Source organism: Diuraphis noxia, unplaced genomic scaffold, assembly GCF_037042655.1.
Source record: "Diuraphis noxia isolate RWA-SAM2 unplaced genomic scaffold, SU_Dnox_SAM2 contig0003, whole genome shotgun sequence".
In the NCBI taxonomy this organism is placed as follows: domain Eukaryota; kingdom Metazoa; phylum Arthropoda; class Insecta; order Hemiptera; family Aphididae; genus Diuraphis; species Diuraphis noxia.
In genome coordinates, this window is record NW_028301713.1 from 35,773,279 (window position 1) to 35,799,978 (window position 26,700).

The following is a 26,700-nucleotide window of genomic DNA, read 5'->3' on the forward strand; positions in this document are numbered from 1 at the left end:
AATTTATCTTAATTTGTTAAAAAAGTTATCCGTAAATGAATTACAAACATGTTTTGTATTTTCATTTCGTGTTGAAATAAGACATAAACATGATATACTTATTTAAATTCATTTTCTGTCTAATAACTATTTATAAATTCGATTTCTAGATGATCAAATTAAATTATATTATGCTTATGCAAGTGAATGCTTAACTGGTTTTTAAATAAAATATGTTTTTCGGAACCACAACAAAAGTTTTAATAAGTGTATATGTGTATCTACCTACGCATTCAGTGATTCTTTCAGTAGTGAATGCAAAACTTAATCGTGCATTTATGCATAAATAATTAAACAGATATATCTCGTGTAAATATACTAACCTACCATTCATTCTACCATGTGATCGTAATTGAATGACAGATATTATTAATATTAATGGTGTTTTATTATTGGTACACTAATATTGATTTATATCAATGACCCGAACTAAACCAATATATAATGATTGATGACCGACTCACATAAATATGCAAAACTATATTATTTCCAGCTAGTATAGGAATAGAAAAAAAAACTAATGTGTAATTAAACAAAAAAAAGATTCCATGTAGACTCTATCGTCCGTACATAGATGCTCATATTAAGTTATTGTTTCAGAACATGAGAAGTTTATATTGTAGTTTTTAAAAATAAAACTGTTCTTACCTTATATTTTTAATACCGTCAATGAATATATAAAAAATATACAAAATATTCATAAAATATCAACATTTTGTGCATATAGTTTAATATTATTATTATATTATTGTTAAATTTTTGTCCTGTTTACAATATAATAATTGATTGTATTATAGAATTTTCATTTAAATGAGAATAACAGTAAATATGCATAAATAAAATATTATATTTTATAGGTTTTAAATTGACGTCATGTACATACAATTTTCTAGTATTATGATTTTGTAACCCTAACCTATTTGTTATAATTTGTATACCATTTAATGATGTAGGTACAGTTGATTTCAATTTTCAAAAACTAGTCTAGAGTTAACAAAAAGTTTTTTATAAATATTCAATTTACTCGCATACTTATTACACATATATTATATAATACATTTTGTTTCCTTTATTCATTTTTTATAAAGAGCAAACATATTTTCATAAAATAGTATTAGTATAATGTAACGGTGTTTATTATACTGAATTTTTTTTTTTTTTACTGCAATATTAATTCACTGTACGCCTTTTACGTGTTTGTATTATTTTTTTAACTCCATAATATAGTTTGAATTTTTCGCAAATTGTTTCACTTCAACATCAGCCTTCTATTGTTGGTAATCGAGATGTTTAAATTTTCAATTTTATTCATAACTAACCATAGGTAGTAATATTCAGCAGGAAGGTACCTACATATGATCATGATATTATGGATCCATTAAGCGAGAGAGTGTTGTACATTTTAAACACGGCGATGTCCTTATTGCCTTAATGCACTCTACACAGTACATTACACAACTAACACTAAAAATTAATTTATTCATCAGGCACTCGCACTGTTACAGCTGTGTATAATAATATAACACGCGTTATGAATCCATCTATCTACCTATCTACTTTATTCAACATGTATGTTTGTTCACCGCCGAGCGAATTAATTTCCATGTCGGATTTTCTACTAGATATGCATTTTTTTTCTATCTAACCGTGAAATACGTTTTTATTGTACGGCGGCTTTACTCAATTTTGCTTTATGGATGCAATTTTTACCCGTAGTATCATGTGGTGATAAAAAATAAATGGTATGTGCTATTTTTTCTCATAATATAATAATATGTTATATTCAGTAGTATTCCTATAGTGGTCTTTCCATTATTTCATATAATATATCATGTACCTGTATAGTCAACATCGAAATTTTTATTTTTTGACCATTTAAATATTATGTTTATTTTATAACCAAACCGTTTTAATCAAAAACTCGCTTGCATGCTGCCGCGTACATATTTTGTAAAATAGATTTTGTAGAAAATAATATAACCAAATGCATTCATTTGACAAAAACGTTATGGATGAGTACGGAATGAATTCTCGTACCAGTCGTACATCAAACAAAAATATTTAATTATTTTCGTGTCAAAAATAACTTTTATCAAAAGGAAAAAAAGAGAATTCAAAGTGGAAATAATTATACGTCTGTACATAGGCAGGTACAATAATTTTTAAGTGAATGTGTATCATAGATTTTTTTTATATAATTATAAATATTAATTAAAGTACCTTTTATTATTTATTATAAAATCAACATTATGTATAGTAAACAAAATTTTAAAGCGAATATTGTACAAAAAAATCGAGAGCTGTTTAGGTATAGTTTGATGGTTTGTATTCAATATTATTTTTCGAGCGAATGTTATGAAAACATTGCTTTTGTAACTGTAAAAATTTCAATATACGTAAGATCGCTGGTTATATCAGTGTGCTGTATAAAACATATATTTTACGCCTACATATAGTTCTGGGCATCATTCATAAATATGTAATATTGATACTCGCTTGCAACTGTCCAATACGTTAAATATGTATAATCTCGATCAATAATCCGTAGAAAAAAAAATAATATATGTAATATGTACGTTTCCTAGCTATTCATTGCGTACCTTCGTCTATTGCAAATTTGTAGAATCTGTTTATTCTTTTAGTTTGCGCTCAAGTTAAATACCATATAAATATTATATATTTTACCTATAACAAAAGAAAAATGATATTATATTTTAATTTTTGAGCGCATTATACCTGCATTAAGCTTATTCGATCACCTAGGTAACTCTTCGACTATATTGATGTGTGGTATATACCTGCGTAATAATATTATGTGAGTTGATTTGGCGTATTGACGCCATTAAGCTATTTAAAATGGCTTTTGTCGTCGATAAACAAATGTTTAATTGAATCAATAATTATTCAACTATTAACTGTATCCGTATTTGACGAACGTCGTGTACTTATATAACGTTATTGCTGCTGAACGTCAAATTTTGAAATAATTATAATGCATAATATTAATTACCTATTATATATCATGACAATGTTTTTTAACGCTACATTAGCGTGTTAGTATACGCTATATAGACGCGGCGAGTATTATATAGTATTATAATCTAATGTGCGAATATTGACGGATGAAACACAAATGTCAGTGTTTGTGATGGTCCTCGCTGTTAAATCCTTTGCCCCCAACACGAATAGTGTAAGTTAGGACGTCGGTACCCGTAATAAATTATCAGGTCTATTTGGACCAACTGCGATACGGTATACCGTCCCTAGTGTATTCGAGTATATATTATATTGATAGGCACTATAAACGATATACATCGTATTCTCAGACGGTATTAACCCACATATACACTTCACACATCTAACATAATAGATATAGGTACATGTCACATTGAACAGTTAGATTCGTGAAACTTTTTTCACTTCTTTTGTGTTTTTATCGTGTGTTTTATATATTTTATAATTTTTCTCCCGCAGGTAATGGATACATCGAAGGAACCGAGCTGGACGGCTTTCTGAGAGAATTTGTCTCCAGTGCTAATACTGCAGATGTCAGTCCAGAGGTAAATAGTACACACACACACATACACTGTTAGATGTAAGTGATATATATAGTAGCAATTTTTTTTTTTTTAATTATACAGGGTGTCCCGCGATACCCCATTGCGATATCTCATGAAATAATAGAGATATCAGAATTCCGGTTTTATAATCAGATTCGCATGGATAAGAACTACAGTTATTTCATTTTTTAATTTATTTTTATGTTTTGGTAAAAAAGTTAAAAAATATATTTTTAATTTAATTATTTTCAAAAAAATTGCCCATACCAATTTTATAGAGTTTATTTTTCAGAAAACATTGATGTTTCAAAATGTTATTTTCATTAATTTCCTGATTTTTGATATGTTTTCTAGTTTTGAAGAAATAAAATATGATTATAACTATTAGGAACACGGAAAGTATGGCCGTATGGGAATGCGCGAGGCGCTGCGAGTCACATGTTTGATAACATAACGGTGTTAAATAATTCACAATTTTTCTCGAAACTAAAAAAAAATTAAAAATCAGGAAATTAATGAAAATAAAATTTTGAAACGTCAATATTTTCGGAAAAATAAACTACAAAATTGGTATGGTCAATTTTTTGAAAATAATTAAATAAAAAAAAAATATTTTTTAACTTTTTTACCAAAACATTAAAATAAATTAAAATATGAAATAATTGTAGTTCTTATCCATGCGAGTCTTATTAAAAAACCAGAATTTCTAAATCACCATCATTTCGGGAGATATCGCAATGGGTAAATCCTCATGGGACATACTGTAAATATATGGTAATATGGTATACAAAGAAAAAAAACGTTGATAAAAGTTGAGACAGAACTAACACTGGCAACACTACTATTGGGCAATCAAAATTACTTTAATGGTTTTTTCTACTGCTGTTGGTCTAGGGGAGATAATAAGCCTGTATCTGCAGCGAACGAAACTCAAAAATGACACCGGAATGTGTAAGAAAATAAAGAAATAAAAACAATAAAATGCACAGTTAACTAAATATTATAGTTTGCAAGGGCAGTAACGAAAAAAATATAATCTCTTTGTGAATGGTAATTGTTATGACAAAAACAATAAAAGTGACGTAAAATATGTTTGAGTGCCATATACCACTATGATTTTTACTGCCCAACATTATTATAAATATTATGGTCAAAGTGGCGTAAAAGAAACTTTGTACGGTTGATAGAGTACATCAAAACTTACAAATTCAATTAAATACACATTAATTTTAACTGCCTGCCTATTATATCAGTCGATAATTATTATAGTATAATGATTTGGTGTTACCAATAAAAAAAAAAAACTGAACAAAATTAATCATGATGTATTATTAATCTCACTCACTTTACCTACTCGTAGTTTTTTTATAATCAAATTTGATTTGTTTTTATATTGTATCATACTATGCTTAATCACTTATGAATATTTATCTATTCATATTTATATATTTATCAATTTTTAATTATAATATCGTGATATTTTTAATTAAAACTTCGATCATCTGTTAATCACAAAGTTCTTTTTTGCTATATTATGGTATCGATTTGACTTTTTAATTTTGGACTTAAGTTAAGAACAGATCTATCAATGTCTTTATAATATAATAAATTATGATATTAGAATAAAAATTCCGAGTAAATGAAAAAAATATCTGAAAGTAAAAAGAACATTGTTGAATTGTAAAAGTCGGGCATATCCTAAAAATTTCAAAGTTTATCTGAGCTGAGTTTTTGGTGATATTATTCTGTATATTTATATATATATATATATATATCAACGCTTTGTAGTTAGGGGACCTGGCTCTGATAAACGGTTGCTTAACAAGATTGCTTGAGTTATATAAGTGATGTTAAATGATTGGTTTCATAATGAATTTTTTTTGTCCCAAACATTTTTTAAAACTAGTTGTTTTAAATATTTTAAGGTAAAAAAATATGTAGTTATTTGTGACTACTGTTTATTATTGATTAAAAACAATATTGGGTAATTATATTCCGTTAACTTAACGAAAAACGATTAATTACAAATTATGAAACATATATTTTATATAATAAATTGTTACCATCATTTTTTACCGTTTACTATATTTATTTATTTATGGTTAGGTTTATTTATGAGAAAAAACAAAAAAAAAAAAATTGTATTTATATACTTTTATGCCTATAGTTTGTTTCATTTAAAACTATTTTAATATAAAACAATAAAATTAATATAAGTATCATTCATTATTTTAGTTTTAATTGCTATTTATTTAAAGTGATAGACTAAGAGTTTTCTATACGAGCACTTTAAAGCAAATTGATCAAAAATGATTCTTTACAAGAATTCGATTTTTCATAATCACTAATCAGTTTCACTTTTAAGTCTAAAATAATACAAAATGCATATTATCACGTATTTTTTTTCACACTAATAAATTAAAATTTTTTTTTGAAACTGTTCTAAAATAATATACATCTATGGGTATATATCTAAGATATAAAAACTTTAAATGGAAAACATCTAAATTTCACCATTAATAAATAATAATTGCCACCTAAAGTACATCTTTTATTGTGTAAATCGTATAACTGCTACGTGCCCTAACTTAAAGTTCTTGAACAATTTAAAAATTCAGCAATATATATTATACTTCAGGTTTAAAATTTAAAGGGTATAGAAAAGTATACCGTCAAAAGTATCGTCCTACGTGCACTATATTCACATTGACCCATTGTTTGCTTCTCAACCGGAACATCCATTTGCCGTTCAAAAGGTCATTTTCATTTATTTTTTCCGTCCATCGTATTGTTCGTGCTTTGAAAACTCTCGAAATTGCCCATGTAAAGTGTTAAAAATTAATTTTGGCCCATGACAGACCGTTTTACTATACCGCAAGACGGGTCGTGCAGGGTCGGACACAAAACGATATCGTTTATTTTTAAGCTTACCTACTTTTTTCGTAGTAACACGCAACAATATTCCGCTCTTTAATACCATTTAGAGTAAATATGGGATGGTGGAAAATGACTTTTTGCCGGAAGATAAAATAAAAAATAAAAATAATGCGGTAAAAAGACCGATGACTGCTATGACCGCTTATCAACAATGATTCATCATCAAATTTTTATCACAAGTCCGGGATTTCCGAACAGCCAATAAGGTTTGTATCTAAATTCGGCTTTCTTAAAAAGATAATTATTAATTTATAAAAATTGTAATTATCTTATATCCTATCTTACGTGTTTCCTTAAGTTCTCTACATTAATGACTTTGTTATTAATTTATAAACGAGACATGTACGCGTACATATCTATTATAAATGTATAAACATGTTATAAGGTTAACGGTTTTATATATAATTTACTACCTATAGTTTATGATTTATCTCACAATGATAGAGTTATACATCAATAAAACATACAGTAATTGATGTTGATTTAAAGACGTTAAATCAAATATTTATTTTTAATCTACAGCGATGCCTAAATAAATATTACTAAGTCACTTACTATAATCACTACACAGAATATAAAAAATGTTTGATTAATATAAAATATGTGCAGAAAGTAAAAATATTTTAAGTTTTCTAAGTAAGCAGTGAATACATTATGGAATCTGCTTTAACATGGATTTATCAAACAATCACAGACAGTTAACTCGCGATCATACTCATTTAAATTCCAATGATCTAAATATTTCATATGTATTTTTATGTACGGTTTCCGCTCACAAAACAATATTTAAACGAAAACTGAAAATAAGAGTACCTATATTATATATCAAATGTCAATTACCAGGGCCGGATTGGCCCATCGGGATACCGGGAAACTTCCCGGTGGGCCGGTATCCTTGAGGGCTGCTATAGACGCAAACAGTTTTTAATTTTGTTATAAATTGTCATGAATTTTTTTTTCATATTTTTCAATATTTATTATTTATTTATTTACTAGTTTATCACGTCTTTATCATAATTATTTTAATTTCTGACTTCTTATCACTTCTTATCTCATAATATGATAATAGTAAGCAACTTCAATGACATTAAAAATGGTCTTCCAGCTGAAGCACTTGATGTTATAGTCTCAAAATTAATAAAATTTGATTCAGAAGTTACTGCTGATAAATTAAGGACAGAATTAATACACTTTTCTAATAACTGGGAGTCATTAAAAATAAATATTGCAGATTCCTATACCTTGAATCACATTGATGATGAAGATAATGATGATAATGATGAAGACAATTTAAATAAATACAATAATTGCACAACACTGTCGACCTGTAAGAATTGTGCTACCTGTTGTTATACACTACTTATGAAATTTAATCTTTATAGTAATGCTTATAGCACAGTGACTTTAGCTTAAACATTTTTACTTACTTTGCCAACGACACAAGTAAGATCATTTTTCCTGAAGGTTTAACTTAAAATATTATAAGAATATCCTTTTCTTTTTATAGGTAGCTTGTGAGAGATCATTCTCTATACTTAAATGTATTAAGACCAGATTGAGAAGCATATTATCTGATTCATATTTAGAAGATTTTATGCTAATGGCAGTAGAGAAAAAAATTTTAAATGATATTGACACAGAAAATATCATTAATAAGCTAAAAAAAAAAAGTGCATTACTCAATAAAGAACTCTGAACTCTCATATTAAATTATTTTGCTATATTATGTATGTGCAAATTTTATTTTTAATAAATATAAGTCAGTAAACAAAATTGTAATTTTTAAAACTTTAAATCGTGATTTGTGTGGGGGGGGGGAGTTTAACCACCTATAAAAATACGAGTAATATTATGTATAACATTAGATATTATAGTATAGAGGGCCGGTCTCAATAATTTTCCCGGGCCGAAAAATTCTGCCAATCCGTCTCTGTCAATTACCCCTATTTTTAAAACTCAATCCTGTTGCAGAGTAGTCAATAATGCTGCCAAAAACGTTAAAAACGCAACATTTAATACTATTATGTAGGTAGACGTGCTTAAAAATATAGCGAGAATAATGTATAATAGGTTACAATTGAAAATATTTACTATAACATTTTCAAAATAACTCAATACCAATTATCTTACAAATTATTTTTTAGAAAAATGTTTAATATAAAATGTTATATAAAATAAAATCAATCGTACTACAGTAAATAGGTACCTAATAGGAACTCATAAATGCATAATACAATATTATACGTGTTTCCTTCCATATTACAGTTTTACGTATTATTATAAAATTGATGTTGAAACGCAAATTTTGATCACCATAATTTAATTGAGTTATTATATATTAATTAGAAACTAAACTATTACATATAAAATTAATTTTAATCTTGTAGTAACATAACAACTTACAAACTAGCAAGAAACTTAGTAATTTACTTTGAAAGTATATTATAGCAATACAATGCACGCAGTTTACTTATCGTAATATTATTTATTTAACATTAAATTCATAATTTAAAAACATTTTTAATGATATCGATTTCATACTGTTAAAAAAATTATTGACGTATATTTATTTTTGCTTATATCTACTTCGCTATGTCTTGTAAAATATTTAATATTAATCTTGATTACAAAATAAAATGTTTTACTCAAAGTATCATCTCTTAAAATATTATTCGATGTATATGTTTAAATACAAAAACAAATATAATGTAAATACAATTTATCAGAACATAACTTAAAATAACTTTCTTGTATCAACAAACTATTTAATGTTTTTAAACCTCCTTATTAATAATAAAATGCCTTTACCCACAACTAGGTACTATCCCGTCTATCCCATAACACATGCATTATATCTTCCGTACATTCCTATCATATTATTTTCATATTTAATGTCGTGAATCTATTAAATGGTTGAGTTATTACTGTTAGATTTAAAAGATTTAATTATTATTATTACTATTAGTGTATTTATAGGATCAATTAATATTTATGCCACATCCTTATCTTGTTATTCAATTAATTGTTGAGCTATAGTAACTTTTGGTCGAAGCTAATAAATATCTAAAAAAAAAAAACTTCTATTTTAACATAATACATTAAAAGTATTCATTGAGTTTTGAATCACATGATGAAATAAAAATGAAAAAATTATAAAGAATATTTATTTTTTACATTATATTACCTATGTTAATTATTATTACAATCTGTTAGTCGAAGAATTAAAAGTTCTGTTTTGAGAATACATTTCAATAAAAATTCAAGATTTTATATAATTATTTTAGGCAGTTTCGGATGCAATGTTGGTGGAGCTCAAACAATGTTTTATGGAAGCCTATGACGATAATCAAGACGGGAAAATTGACATCCGCGAAGTAATGAATTATTGTTTATAGGTGAAATCGCTATTTTGGCGAACACCATTCTGATTCTGCTACACCTATCTCAGTCTGGGTGATTAATTGTTATTATATTTTACAGCTTGCTCAACTTTTGCCTATGGAAGAGAACTTTCTACTTCTGTTCAGATTCGATAATCCATTAGACTCCAGTGTCGAGTTCATGAAGGTATAAGTTATACATTTATATATGCTTTAATAATTAACATTAAAGTTCTCAAGTCCAACGTTCATATTATATTATGTTCATAAAATATGTATCATAAATTCATACCTGTTCTAGATATGGAGGGAATACGACACTGATGGTAGTGGATATATCGAAGCCGATGAGCTAAAGGTAAATAACGATTTATACCATAATTATTATAAAATATACTATTTGGCCTATTTTAACGGTATGTGTTTGAAAATTGAATTATAGTATAATAGAGAATTAATTTGTACTCTAAGCGTTATCCATACAATGCTAATATTTTTATTTGAAATAATATCATGAACTTTGAATATATAATATAACCACCTATATGTATAATTAGTATTTAAAATGTATCACTAAATTTATTTGAAAATGTGTAGTATTTAATTTTTATTCACATAATATCTATTAATATTATCACCATAAATTAATTTTTCAAACTTTGATTTATAAAAAATATAAAAATGTCGAAAAATCATCTGCTTAACAGTTTTAAGAATAAAATTAAAATTCTTGTTAGTGAAAAAGAAGTTTAATCGCTAAAGGAGACTCTTCCAATGGTTTAATAAATCTAATTATTTTAAATTATAGTCCTTAATTTGTATGCTTAGGAATTCCAGAAATCAGTATTTGCATAAATGTATTATTAATGAGAAAAACAAACACACTGGGGTGCTTAGTGAAACACTTTGTATATATTATATTTAAAATTACTAATATAATTTATAGCAGCCAGTTGGTACCTAATACCTATACCTATTTATATATACTTACTATATAAGTATATTATATAATATATATATTTCTTAAATTAATTCATTTTATATTATACAAGTTGTATCTTTCGATACACAATTAACATATTATTTGCTTTAATCAAAATAAACCTCCAAGCTCCAGTTGAGATCGTTATTACTCCTTTGGTGAATTCAGCCATAAATTAATTTATGTGGTTGTAAAACTGAAATAGAATAAACATAAAAATATAATTGATGAATTATAGACCAAATGTATTATATTTTGTTATATAACACAAATTTCGTATGGGCATGATAAATATTGTTGAGTAACTACTTATATCTACTATTATAGTAACAATTGAAATATACATAAATGTATATGAAATAGAAATTTTATATTTAGTTAGTTTATAAAAGTGTGAAAACAATAGGTTCTGCGTTGTAGTCGATTTTGAGATAAATTTGAATATGTACTTAAAAATATTAATTCATAGTAACCTCTCAAAAGCTATACATTATGCATAAATAGGTACAGTGTTCGGATACGTAGTCACAAAAAATTTAGCGCAGGATAATTCAACCTGAATAAATGGCCATGAGGATGCATGGTAAATTAAACTCACAGACTTTTACATGCAAGCTAATTTAATAAATGGACGATTTTGGCACTACCAAATTCAACATATATATATATATATATATTGTAAAACAGCAATTGACCCATATTTAAGAAGAACTGCCAAAAATATTTAGCCTATATTTATATATTATTATATTGTTTTTAATTATTTATTTGTATATTGATAAATAATTTATTTAATATTTTAATATACCTATTATTTAATTTTAATTTGTTTCATTGTACAAGAGATTAATATTCTAGGCCTATTGCTCTGTGTTGAAGATGACTGCACATATGGTCCTAGATCCATTAGTTAAACTTATAGTAGTAGTATCTACCTACGCATAGGTATTTGACGCAAGTTCTAATTTTGTTAAAATATTTTTAAAAAATAACCTTCAAATTTTCAGAGCAAAATAACTGCAATTATTCCCACATGGAATTTTAATTATAATACCAGCAATGTCTGTATCTACCTCCAAAAATCACAGCTGGCTCGGGAACAACGAGTGAATGAAACTCAAATACAATTATGATGCACAAAAACCATTTAATTTCATGTAATAGATTCTCGAAATCGCTGTTGGTACTAATTAATGTCCGATAAAACCTACTAAATAACCGATTAAATTTATTATGATGATCATAATCGTCGAGTAGCAATTAATTATGTAAAACTATTAAGCAGGAGCAGTTTTTAAATTTTCGCTAGTTAAAAGAGATAATATCAAAAGCGATCACCATGGTAACCAGAAAAAGGTACAAAACTCGATCGTATTTGCCCCGTAAATTTTATCTGCTACGAGAAATACAACAAACCCTAACCTATATGCACCTCAGATGATAATTACTGAGTTCAATTTATTCTGATTGCGGTTGATAATAAATCGCAGTCCACGAATTGGATAGAAACGATAGTAATTAAACGTTGGCTCGATTTTTTTTTTCAATTTCGTTATAAACTTGACAGAAAAAATAATAGATGTGATACGAAAACCATGAGCACGCAATTATAGACAATCTCCTGGATTCGAGTGAAGCGATGGAATTTAGTTATATATTTTTGAAACCTATAAATTTAATAATAAATCTTCACAGTTTAGGGAAACGGTTTTGATCAAACTGTCTGGTAATCGCAGCTTGCATAATGTTGGCTCGCATTTTTGAAACGTCTCAAAATATTTAAGCAAAGATAAAAAATAACTCATGAATAAAGATTCACCATGTAGTTGTTAAAAAAATAACTGCATCACGTCTTTTAATATTATTATGTATTATATTCAGTTTAAGTCTCTGTAAATTAATTGTTTTTTTTTAATAAAAATAATATATAATTTAATCAAACTGTTGTGACTTAAAAACACATACAATTCATTGAAAATTTTGAAGTGTTTTCTTTAATATTAAACGTTTGTATGCTCACGTCACTCATGCATTATACTTATGCATAAGTATATGACTACACGAGTCTGATTAAAAATCATATTTAATAAATCAATAGTCAATACATGACATCATGATGCAAATACTTACAAAAATATGAATCTATATAAATGCATTTCACATTGATTCAATACTAATTAATACAGGATCTTGAATGTCATTTTTTCAAACCAGTGGCGTTCGCAAGGGGGTGGCTAACGGGCTGAAGCCCTCCTCCCATTGTCCGTATTATTTTGTTTGGTTTTTATATTTGTCTCGATTTAATATATTTTCTTAAATCGTGTGTTTACCTATTTATTGCGAACAATACAAACCATATTGTCCTAAACTGGGCCACTAAATCCTAAGATTCATAATATATAATATTTATATACATTCCATAGTCACTAGTCACGATTAAAGCATAGATAATATATAATATTAGAATAGATATAGTATATATTGTCTATGGATTAAAGATACTATCTTTAGCATTTAGCAGTGCCACAGTCCATATAAATCTATAATCTATGATAACAATTAAACTGATGTTAGCAACACTGTCCGTCTATCCAAGCATTATTCCGATGCCCGATTAAACCTGTTAACTTGTGACAACTGAGTAATTACTTATTTTCAATCCCCCCCCTTCATGGAAAAATCCTGGGTTTCAAACTATGATTTCTATTATTATTTATCGTGGTTTTTATTTAAAATTTAGCGTCTTTGAAGTCATAAAATAATAAAATATTGATTTATTATGAAAGTAAATATAGGAGTAATAAAACCCACGTAAACTATATAATATTGTTTACGAGATGGGTAACAATTTTAATTTTGATACTTATATCTGCTAACAAAATTAATATCCATTTAAAAAGTATAATAAAACTGCTTTTCATTACTCTATTTCCAATGTACAAGACATTACACAAACGAGGGTTTATTTTTTTAGATATCTGTGAATTATATTAATTGAATTTGAGTAACAAAAAATTATATTTTACTACTAAATCGGTGGGTTTTTTTTAAGTGTTCATATCAAAAAAATTTCACACAAAAATATTATCAACAATGTATTTTTGTACAAGTATGTATAATATAGTATTGATTAATTTTCCTTTGAAATTCAACGTGCATAATATTATTATACCTTTTTTACACCGAACATGTGTATACTGGTAAAGTGGTAACTTGTTTCTAATCTAAAAAAAACAAACACTTTAATCAACCAGATCAATCATAATTAATGCATATTATGACCCTTAAAAATATGTAAATCTAAGATCTGTGTTAATTTTTTTTTTTTTTTCAATTTAAAATAATCAATTTTGGAAATTTGAGCCCCTTAGATTTTTAATTTTAATTACATAATTCTTAAGTTAAAAAAAAAAACGTAACCTAATCAACAAGCATAGAGTCACGGAAAAATATGAAATAAATGAATAATTATATAACTGCAATATTCACCACTAACAGCAGGTTGTAACCCAACTGAGACTAACCGTTCTTAGCCGCTCCCAAATTATAATTCAGTTATTAAGCTACTTTTTTCTGTGGCGCCTATGAAAAATTCAAATATTGTTTTAATGAATCAACATAAATTATTTATGGAAAATGGCAATATATAAAATATTCAAATTAATATAATTTTCATATCTATTTATTTTTTTATACTCGATCAAGCTTACCATACGATAACATACTTATTTTTTATAATGAGGATCATAATTAATAATACATTTAATTCTGAATACGTATAATCAACGTCCCACAACTATTGATTCATTTAAATTTTTGAATATTAGAAGATTTATAATAATTAAATGTATCTATTACACAATTAACTCCTTTTAAAAATATTAGTTAAATAAAAGTTATCCCTCGAGTTAATCTGAATACATATTTGTTTTCATTAAAATAATTTCTTTCAAGTAAATACGAAAAGTTTTGACACAAATGATTAATTCGTTAAATAAAATAAATAAATAGTTGACAGAAAATAATTTGAAATTTTCCATTTGCTGTGTTTAAAGCATCGATAATAATATTCATAGGTATCATAAGAATATTGTAAATTGAATTTGTTCCATTAGAAAATTGCCATCAATTTTTAAAATAATTACAACAACAGTAATGTAATCAAAGTCTAGATTATATTATTTACTCGACGTTTGAGAAACATTTATATAAGGTAAACCATTGAGGTTGCGGTCTCATTAGCATTTAACGTCTAGCTCTTTGCTTATACGATTTAATGTGTTATATATCATATTAGTCAGGTAATATAGTTTGTATACAGTTTGTATACAGGTTACAATAACAACAGAAACTGTATAAAATTGAAGTGATTACATTAAAGTTTCATTAAAATATTTCATCACTATCGAACTCCAATGATAACAAAACAATGTGCGCGAAAACCTAACCTAGGTATCGCCACAACACATCAAATTATCTATGAAAAATTTGTAACATAAATCTTAACACTTTATCTCAACACCGATTTAGTAAGTATTTTAAACGTTTTTTAATAAACATATTATTATTGATTTTCATAGTTTAGATAACATAATATTATTAATATTATAATAATATGATGATAATATATTACTGTTTAATCGCATGCATAATGATATCAGCCTAGTAAAAAAAATATTTTTTAAATTTTATTTAAATATAAAAGCATATTAAATACATCAATTCTATTATATCTCATAGTGTATAAGAATAAATTTTCAGCTCGTGTTTAAAAAATTTTTTGATCTACTAATACAAGAATAGGAAATCAATTATTAAAAAAACAAAAAATTATTTAGAATTATTGTATTTTTTTTTTTTTTTTTTTTTTTATTAATGATAAGGCTTCAACAATAAAGTCATTAGCCGGAAAAACATGTTTACAAGTTATTTACAATCATCTTAATATTAATATTTAAATAAAGGAAGTACAGTATAATACAGGTATATGGTGTTAATGGTATAGGTAACAGTAATATATAATTATTTAAATTCTATTATAGAGATTAGTTATTTTAAGGAATGTTATTAGGAGGTTAAAATTATCTATACTTAAAATATCTTTTAATGTTAAGTGTGGAAAGATTTTTCTTTGTTCAGATAGATTAGGGCATTCCAGGAGTAGGTGTGCTGTGGAAATCGGTGCGTTGTTGCATAGTTCGCAGTTTGGTCTCGGCTCTCTTCTCATTAGGTGTACGTGTGAGATGTTAGTGTGTCCAATTTTCATCCGTGTCCATATTACTTGTTGTCTTCTCGTACTTGAGGGAGGATTTGGGTTAGGTGACAGAAAAGGTTTTATTTGATGTAGTTTGTTGTTCAGTTCCTGGTCCCAGAGTCGTTGGTGAATCTTTTTGCTATTTATTAAGGAGTTTCGGGCGGTGTCCTTGAAAGACGAAAGGTCTAATTTGGGGGTATTGATGTTGGTGGAGGCGGCTTCTTTAGCTGCTACATCAGCTTTTTCATTTCCTGGTATGTTTTTGTGGGCAGGAATCCACATGAAGGTTACCGAACGGGGGGCAAGGGAAGAGGCTCTTTCTTGTATGTTTTTTATTATTTCATTTGATGTCCCTTGGTTTTGTATAGCTAGAATAGAACTAAGGGAGTCGCTGGCGATTAAGAAAGATTTTGTATTTTTCCACTTTTGTTCAGTTAGTTCTATGGCTTTCAGGATCGCTAGTGCCTCGATGGTGAAAATAGAATTAATCTCCAGTGAAGAGAACTTAAAGGTTTCTTCATCTGTGATTATAGCTAGTCCTGTTTTGACGTTGCATTTTGATCCATCGGTGTATATAATTTTATGATTACAGAAATTCTTAAGTATAATGTCATTAAAATGTTTAGGGATTTCGGACGGCTCTATGTTTTGGATTTCTTGGATCATTGAGGTGTTGATGTTTAGGTTCATTTTCCAAGGGGGGAATATGTAGGGCGTAGGGGAGAGCAGTTTAGGCAGTGGTGTATTTGTTGTGTCAAGCCATTTTTTAATTCGTGTAGATATTGGTTGATTTTTTTTTAAGTGTAATGAAGGAGGTGAAGTGTTGAAAAGGTATGGTGATATAGCATTGTTCTTGTCGGCTAGTCTTTTAAGTGCAAATTTATAGGTGAGCATGTTTCGTCTTATTTCGAGTGGAGGAGTATTTGCTTCACATAGAATGCTAGGTATGGGGCTGGTTTTAAATGCGCCAATACTCAGTCGAATTCCTTGGTTGTGGATTGGATCTAATGGTTTTAAGATTGCTTCAGGGGCTGCTCCGTAAATTATGGAACCGTAATCTATGACGGATAGTACTAGACTTTTATATGTTCTCATTATGATGATGCTGTTAGCACCCCATGCTCGATTGGAAATGGCCCTGATTACATTTAATCTTGATTTGGTCTTAGTTTTTAAAAATTTTACGTGTTTGGACCAGTTTAGTTGATTGTTTAGGTTTAAGCCTAACATTTTTAAGTCATTTGTGGGCGGAATTAGAATATTGTTCATGTAAATATGAGGTGGGGTTATATTTGTTTTGTATGAAAAAAGGATACTTTTGGATTTTGCTGGGCCAAATTTGAATCCCGTAGATTTTTCCCATTTGCTGATTTCATTTATGGCGTTTTGCATGATTGTTTTAGATGTGTTTACATTTCTTCCTTTGCAGTAGATAGTACTATCGTCGGCAAACATAATGGTTTTGAGTGGTGGTGGTATTATACTTGGAAGTTCGTTAATAGCTATTATAAAGAGGGTGACACTTAAACTTGATCCTTGGGGAATGCCGTTTTGGAGATTGTGATTACTGGAGTAGGTTTCGTTTAATTTCACAGAGAAGGTTCGTTTTGATAGAAAATTTGAGATATAGGCGAGTGTATTGCCATTAATATTATTTTTTTGGAGTATATCTAGTATTCTATGGCGCCAAACCATATCGTAGGCTTTTTCAATGTCAAGTGAAGTTAAAAGTACGTGTTGTTTGATGTTGAAGGCTGAGTAAATGTCTTCTGTTAGTATAGTTAAAGCATCTATGGTGGACTTATTTCTTTGGAAACCAAATTGTTGGTTGCTGATAAAATTTGTATGTTTTAAAGTCCAATATAATCTTTTGCTAACAATTTTTTCCAGCAATTTGCTTAGGGTGCATATTAGAGATATTGGCCGGTAAGATGTAACTTCGTGTCGATCTTTGTTGGGTTTAAGTATTGGTATAATAATGGCTCTTTTCCAAGAAGTAGGGAAAGTCCTCTTCTCCCATATTAAGTTGAAGATTTTTAGTAGTATAGAGATGGCACTGATAGGAAGATGTTTAATAAATATGTATGGTATTTCATCATGGCCTGTGCTGTTTTTTGAATTGCATTTATAAAGTGCATCATAGAGTTCCTGTACATTGATAGGTGTGTTTATTGGATGGTTTTCATCCATTGAAAATGTAATTGGATTATCTGTTTCATTTTTTGATTTTGAGTTTCTAAATTCGGGGGAATAATTTTCATCACTGCTGTTTTTTTCAAAGATTTCAGCAAGGGCTTCAGCTTTTTCTAAGGAGGAGTGGTAGGTTTTGTCTCCTATTGTCAGTGTTTGAGGGGTTTCATTGAATTGTATGCCTTCTATTAATCGTATTTTTTTCCATGCTTCTTTAATTGGTGTATTGGGGGTTAGATCATTTATAAGTTTTTTCCAAGATTCAATTTTTTGATGTTTTATAATTCTTCTTGATAGGGCTTTGGCTTTTTTTAAATTTATGTGGTCAGGGATTGTTTTAGTTTTTTTATATCTGTTGAGTGCTTTTTTGTAGTTTTTTATAGCATTATTACATTCTTTGGACCACCAAGGGACGGGAGTTTTTTTGGGGTGTGTTATTGTTTTTCCTATGGATTTATGGGCGGCTTCAGTTATGATTGAAGTGAATTGTTTTACAATTATATCAATGTCATCTGTATTTAATTCGTTGTTAAGCATTTGGTTTTCTGACATAGTTTTGTCTACTATGTCTGAAAATAGCGTCCAATTTGGATTTCTTAGGTTCCATTTGTTTGTGTTGTAGGGGGTCTGCGGACTGTTTCTATGGTGTATATTAATTAATATTGGCCAATGATCGCTATTAAAATAGTCGGTTTTGACTTCCCATGAGAGGTATGGGGAAATTGACGGAGAGGCTAAGGAAAGGTCGATCGCTGAAAAGGTTCCTTTGGATGAATTATGACGAGTACAGGTTCCATTGTTGAGGAGTGTAATGTTTTCGTCATCTATGATTTTTTCAATAATTTTTCCTCTAGGATCGGTGTGATTGCATCCCCAATTTGTATTTCTACTGTTAAAATCGCCGACCATTATATAAGGTGAGGGTAGTTGCTTTATTATATTAATAATTTGTTGGTAAGAAAAAACCATACTATCAGGTAAATATATATTGCATATGGTTATCTCATGGTGTAGCTGTATTCTTGTTGCAATTACTTCAAGTTCTGAGATGATCGGTATTGGTGATGATTTTATATTATTTTTAACTAGGATAGCTACTCCCCCACTGGCGCGGTTTGGGTTTGTTTGTCTTTCCTTGAAATATCCTTGGTAGTTCTTCACTGTTGCATTATGGTTAGGTTTTAAATTTGTTTCTTGGAGACAAATAATACTAGGTTTTAAATTATTTACTAAGAGTTTTAGGTCAATTATTTTTTTGTAAAAACCATTTAGGTTCCATTGTATAAGTGAATTCATTTTTCAAGTTTGATATGTTATAAGCTTTATGTTAGTTTATCGAAAATATTAGGACGATTGGAGGTGGGTTTTTAAAATTTTTAGTAGTTTTCCTAGGCGAGTCTTTAGGCTGCGGTCTGTTATATATGCTGTGTTTACTATTTCGATTATAGAGATTGCATTTTGTATGTCACAGTATTGTAGGACTGTTTCAATTATATTGTTATTCTCTTGTGCATTTTCAATCATATCTTTGAATTGAATAAATGAGATTGCACGTGTTTTTCTTTCAAAAAATTTTTCTGCGGGTTTTAAGCTTATATTCAGGTTAGCGATGAAATGTTCAAGAGAAGGGGTTCTCTTTCGTTTTTTTTGTTGTTTTTTTGTTGATTTTGTTATCCAATCTGAATTATCGTTTTCGTTTATATCTTGTGAGGTGTGATCCATTGAGAATTCGTTTGAGGTTTCATTATTCGGGGAAGTAGGGGGGGGGAGAAAGGGATGATGTAGAAGGCGCCGGTCTTTTTATTCCTATGGGAGGTGCAATGTTTAATTCAATATTGTTAATATCTTCGTTTGATTCGGTGTTGGGTTCGTTGTCTAATGTCATGTTCTCATTTATTTTTGTTTCGGGTGTAGAGCTATTGTGCGTTTCATTTAGTACTAAATGTGTTTTCAGGTTAGGGCATTGGTTTGAAATGTGTCCTTTTAATTTACAGTGGAAACATGTTACTGTGTCGTCGTTTATAAATATTCTATATGCAATGTCTTCGTGGTTAATTATAATCGATGTAGGTTTGTTTTCAAAATCATCTGGTTTGACAAAAATTTGTCTTTTGAAACTCATTATATGTGTAAAACCTTCTATATTAAATCCGGCTCTTAGTTTAATAATCGGCGATACTAAAGTAAAACCGGCATAGTTTAAACTCGATTCGATAATAGAATTAGGAATTGTTGGGCACACATTAGATAATATTAATTTTTTTGCTGGGTTAATTAAACGGCGAATATTGATAATCTGGTTATTGACGGTAATGTTTTGGTGATTGTCAAGAAGGTTGTCGATTGTATTTTTGTTTGAGAGATAAACACAGAAACGACCATTAGATACTCGTGAAGCATACGTAATGTCTTTCGGTGAAATTAATTTGGAAAGAGCGATAAGATATTCAATTTGTGGTATATTTTCGATAGTGTTAAATACTATGGCTAATTCTCTTTTTGGTAGTTGTTCGGAGGCTACTTTTGATGCAAAGCTTGGAGTATTTGTACTTTGTGTAAGTATGTGTTGAGTGTTGGTTGACGGTTTATTAAGATCGGTCATATTTTTTTTGTCGGGAGATTGAATACGGTTTGGTTCAGACATAATATTTAGTTCGCTTTTGTACGGATGTACGATTATCGGGGTAATTATGTTTTAATATATATCGTAATATGATAAAGCATTGTATTACCTGAGTAGACGTCGGCGTAGAATTGCGTAATGAATGTGCAACGGTTAGATAAGGGAACGACACTTGGAAGCACGTCTAATCGGTACGCTTGCACACGTAAAAGTGAATTATTGTATTATAATATCACATATAACTACCTAAGTAGCATTAAAATATTACCCTAAAAAGCAAATAAATAAATTTATAACTATAGTTGGTATAATTTGTAATTATTAAAAGCGACTACCTACATTATATAAATAATATGTCAGTGCTTAAGTCTTATATTGGACGGTGGTGTTCTTGTAAAAGGCCCAAAGTCCGCACTTTTACTTCATTTTATAGGAGAGAAAAAACGAAATATAGATTCACACGCTTTCTCCAGGCGTGGTAGCAATCTAACTTAAGTTTTTGAGTCTGTAATTTTGTTTTAATCAATAAATGGTCACAGAAATGCACAAGTCCAGTTAAAGTTCTCCATACCATCTCTATGTGTCAGATAACTCTGTAAATTGTTTGACACGTACCTACATCTCAGTGGTCTTACTCGGAGGTGTGGATGATGGGCTAAATGTGCGTGTCAGCTACATATATGTCAAAATGTCAACACATATTACCATAAAATAAACTTTTTTTTTCATCACTTTTATGACATGTATTATGCTATGTTTTAAATTTAAAATATAAATTTATTGTATGATTAGTAGATTTTGATTTGCAGAGTGATTATAGTAAATTATTAATTTTCTTTTAAATCCGAAAATATATTTATAATTTGATTATTTATGGTAAAGAAACGTATGCATATAATACATTATTATTGATAAAATATACCTACATATCTGACGTATTTAAAATATTTATTCAGAATAGTGGATAATATGTTTTTGATAAAAACCTTTGTATTACTTATTTTTTTCAAAAATATAAATATTAAATGATAAGTACCAAATTAATAAAATACAATTGTTTTAAAACTATAAATACTTTTCAATTACATAAATACTATATTAATGTATTACACTGTTACATTATATAATTTGAAATTTATAAAAGTCTTTTTAACTCGGTATTTATAAATTATAATTTCAAACAATTGCTATTAATATAAAAATCACGATTTTGTTTTTTTTTTGTATTTAATGGATATTGACAATTAAAACTCTTAACTTTGGTATTGTATAAAAGCATTTTAAATAAATTTACATAAATTATTTTAATTTGTTACTTTATTATATTTTATTAAGTCAATACCGGAACAATATATTTTCACTAAAATATTAAACTCAATGTTTAACTTGTGCATTAATCAAACAATCATTTAACAATGTGTCCCACATTCGTTTTCCGTATATGAATATATTACCAATTTAACGTTGAATCCATCATGAAGCACATGATGCACCGCATAAATTTAAATAAGTACTCAGACATAATATTTGTATTTAAACAATCTATTTTGCTAGAAATTTACTTAATAATATTATAAAATATAACAACTGATCAATGTTTTAAATTATTATTTTAATAATTAATATCTTTTTGAAATATATTAGAACAACTATCATAAATAAAAGTGACAAAACATTATGTATAATATGTTCATGATAGCCTAGCAAGGACCCTATATGAGTATGAGTACACAATGTATTTTTTATTTACCAAAATCTACCTTTGTGTAACAATTAAATTACCTGCCTATCGGTTAAACATTTTATTAAAAAGTAAAAATATATTACTACTACTAGGTGATTTATTTATCTTTTTTTTTTTTAACTGCCTATGGCATCTTTATTTAAACGACCAAAAGTCTTTATAAATATAATACATTGTGGGTGAATACAGTATAACAATAGTAATACATAAGTAGTAGTGTTTATTTAACTTAAAAACTAATTATATCAAAAACTAATAGCATTATTGAAAATATATTTCTAAACAATTGTTAGTAATTAATGTTTTTAAGATAAGAATTCAAAGTTTTGTTGTATTGAGTGGAGTGGTACAGGGGTATCCTATAAGACCTCTGTCCACTACATTACACATATAGGTGAACTTTAAATATTTAAATATTTACAAATTTATAGCTTATTTATTACTCGTCGTCCAAAATTTTATTTTGATAGATCAAAATATTCAAAATAATATTCTGTTTTGAGATATGAAATAAAAAATCTATAATCATGTTGTAACTCAAAAGAATAAAAACTTTAAAAGATATACATTTTTTCAAATCAGATTTATTTTTAATGACTTAAAATAAGAAAAATTTAAAAAAATGTCTAAAATAAAGAGTGTTTTACGTTAAATAGATCACTCCGCGTAATATATTATGATAAAAGAATATTAAAATGGGAAATTTAAGTTTTTGTTTGGAAAAAAAATAATATTTTTCATGAAGATGTAAGAAAAAAATTGAAAAGGGACAATAGATAAGCACGTTATGGTGACAATTTAGGACACTTGAACAACAGATGATGAGAAATGTCACAATGATATATTTCATCGGATCTTTATTGTGCAGTGTGTCGAGTTGAGTTCTTTTAACGAAAGTTAATGTAGTGAATTATTATGTTTATACCGTATAATAGTCCTTGTTTATATAGGTGTGCTGTTTTTTAAAAATACTTTTAAATTAATTGTTATAAATGGTTTAAACAGTGCATTTTTCAACCCCTTCGTGTATCTTCACGAATCTAAGTTATATTTATCTATTAAATTTATGTCATAAAACTAACAATTAATTACACTCTTAACTGAAAAAAAAAGTTTAACATCTTTAATTTTGGCGCATATGGAGCAAAAATACATATCAAATTATCAAAATAGTACAAAGCTATAAAAAATCATTTAATAACTTTATTATTTTCTGAGAAAAATTGTTTCCCGCTATTAAATACATAATATACAGATATACACAATAAATATATATATTGTATACAAATTATGTAAAATTTGATTTTCCCCACAAGAATATAACATCATTAGGTATATAAAATATTTCAATAGGTCGCAGCCGTTTTGTTGTAAAAATTTGATGTATGTAATATTGACACGCAGTTACCAACATTGTACATACTATAACTGCGGTAAATGTATTTATAATAACCAACGTTCATCTTAGTACTATAAACACCACAATCTATCGAACATAGTGAATAATATAACTATACCTCCGTCCTCCATGCATTTGTTTTAGCTTGGCTAATGTGGCATATTAGCAATAGAAATTCGGATAAAACTGTTATTCGAATATTTTGATATTGCTCTTAAAAACATAGAAATTCTGTGTATTTACTACAATTATCGTAAATGACGTAAATATCAAACTATTACGGACAAAATCGTTTAACACGAACAATATTATATGACACGGTGATAATCCTTTACAAGCTATATATTTTATTATACAACAATATTATATTACATAACTCTTTTCGATTCACGTTAAACAAGATATATAATTTTGGCAATTTTGGGTTTTCGGAGCGGTTGTCATGTGAATGAGGGGCGCTTACCGGATTAACGTAGTTACGTGTACCACACTATTAGTGGTCCAATTGCCTCGCCGTATAGGTATGACCACCCGATCATTATAATTATTATTATTATTTTTATTGTTATTATTGTTTTTGTTGTTGTTGTTTTCGTCATTGTTATACCGTTGCCCGTTGGAATTTACGGATTTGTCGGAGCGAAAAGTCTCGTCGGAACAATAAATTTAATACCTACACTGGTACATAATAATAATAATAAAAATAATGGCATTTCATGTCGTATATATTTTATCGTTGGTGCTCGGAAAAGATTGGAGCACGCAGCTATACCGTCCGGAATATTATCGAGCCGTCAATTTTTTTTTTTTTTTTGTCGCGTATTCATATACTTTTATCATAATATAATCGTACATTGTTATTCCGACCGGAACGTCGTCGTGCAATTATTGCACGCGCATACAAATATAATATAGGTACAATACACGTGATTATCGAAATGGGACGTGCCCACCGACGTATACAATCACGCCCTTCTAATAGTCGGTATAGTATATTATACATATTAACTCTGATCGCTAAACTACTCCAGAAAAAAAACAGACTGCCCGAGGCGACAAGTTACCTAATTAAATATTAAATTATTATAAAGTTATTATTGTGGAAAAAATGTTAAGTTAAAGCTATAGGCTTTAAGTTAGAAATTACGTTTCTTTATTTTTAACTTGTAAAAGTTATACTCCAACAACAGTCGATTAGAAAACTGAATAACTGAAGTACAATAATTACATTAAATACATTAATTGTGCATTAACTTATTCGAGAGTATACCATTTTGTATTAACAATAAATTTAAAATTATAAACAATATAAGTAAAATTTGTTTCAGTTATTATTATTTTTTCTTCAATATAAACAATGATTTGTACAAAAATAAAATATTTTAAATCTATAGGGTTAATTTTAGGAACAATATTTACTTAACATATCTTTAAGATGAATTATCTGATTAGGTAACTATATATTATCATGAAAAAAAATATTAACTCGTGATGAAGTTCGATATAATTAAAAGTAACACGTTATGTAACATAGGTAGTTAAAAGTATCTCAACTTAACTTTTTAACTCGTTAATACCATTACGATATCTACCTACAAACACGACCACCATCACATGCCAAGCTACATGTTGTATGTAAGTACGAAGTGTAGAATTTTTCTCAACGGAGACGAATGCGTCCCCCGAGAGAGGTTGAACCCCAACTGGAATTCGGCGGTTGAGACAGCGCCAAGTGTAATATAATATATTATATGCTACCTACTGAAGCTCACTGGCCTATCATGCCCAAGAGAGGAGTTGTCTACCACCTATTATGTATGCGACCCTTTAGATCGGTATTTTTTGTTTCATAATGTTTTTCATCGCCTACAACACTGTGGAATATTGGATATCTAATCATTTGCGAAGGCGGAATAACTACTGAGATTATAAAAATTCATTCAAATTACACAACGTACTTAATATTTATGTATATGATTTTCGAAAACGCCAAATTAGCGATGACCAGATTATAGCCGTATTACGTATTAATTTACATATTAAATTAAAGACTTACACGTATATGACTGGCCTGTTGGCTCTTATACATAACGTTTATTGTACCACTTGTGCGTGTTGGTGTGAGATGATTAAAAACAAGCAGTTGTATTCTTGTCATCAAACGATCATTATTATTACCATACTGCACAAGATGATTGGTTAACCATATACTTACCTCAATTTTGTCTTTAAATACTAAACACATTCAAATTATGATTTTTGGAATTTTTAAGTATAGACTTAAGTACAAGTTATACTTGAAAGTTTTATTTTCAAATAATTCGATTTATTATGTATTTTATGGTTTATCCTCTATTCCTGTGTCGATAAAAATTTATTTTTACAAATTAGAATTTTACAAATCACCTTTTTTAATGGAAATTTTTTTTTCTATAATTTATTTTGCTTAATGTTTTTGTAGCTAAAATAAAACTTTAATGTGTAGTTTCTGATATTCAAATGCGTATATGATGATATGTTCAAAGATAATAGTTGGGAAAATTGTGTAATTTTAATAAAATTGTCTAATTTAAATTCAATGAAATTAAGTAT

At 28.0% G+C, this 26,700-nt stretch overlaps 1 protein-coding gene across 1 annotated transcript in view; it reads left to right on the forward strand.

The window, feature by feature from the left end:
- Cbp53E (Calbindin 53E) overlaps positions 1 to 26,700 on the forward strand; it is a 74,445-nt gene that overhangs the window by 23,193 nt on the left and 24,552 nt on the right. The window contains exons 3-6 of the mRNA XM_089224959.1: positions 3,514 to 3,599; positions 9,821 to 9,910; positions 10,017 to 10,103; positions 10,218 to 10,274. Coding sequence (XP_089081085.1) covers positions 3,514 to 3,599; positions 9,821 to 9,910; positions 10,017 to 10,103; positions 10,218 to 10,274 — 320 coding nt within the window. The remainder of the gene's footprint in view (positions 1 to 3,513; positions 3,600 to 9,820; positions 9,911 to 10,016; positions 10,104 to 10,217; positions 10,275 to 26,700) is intronic.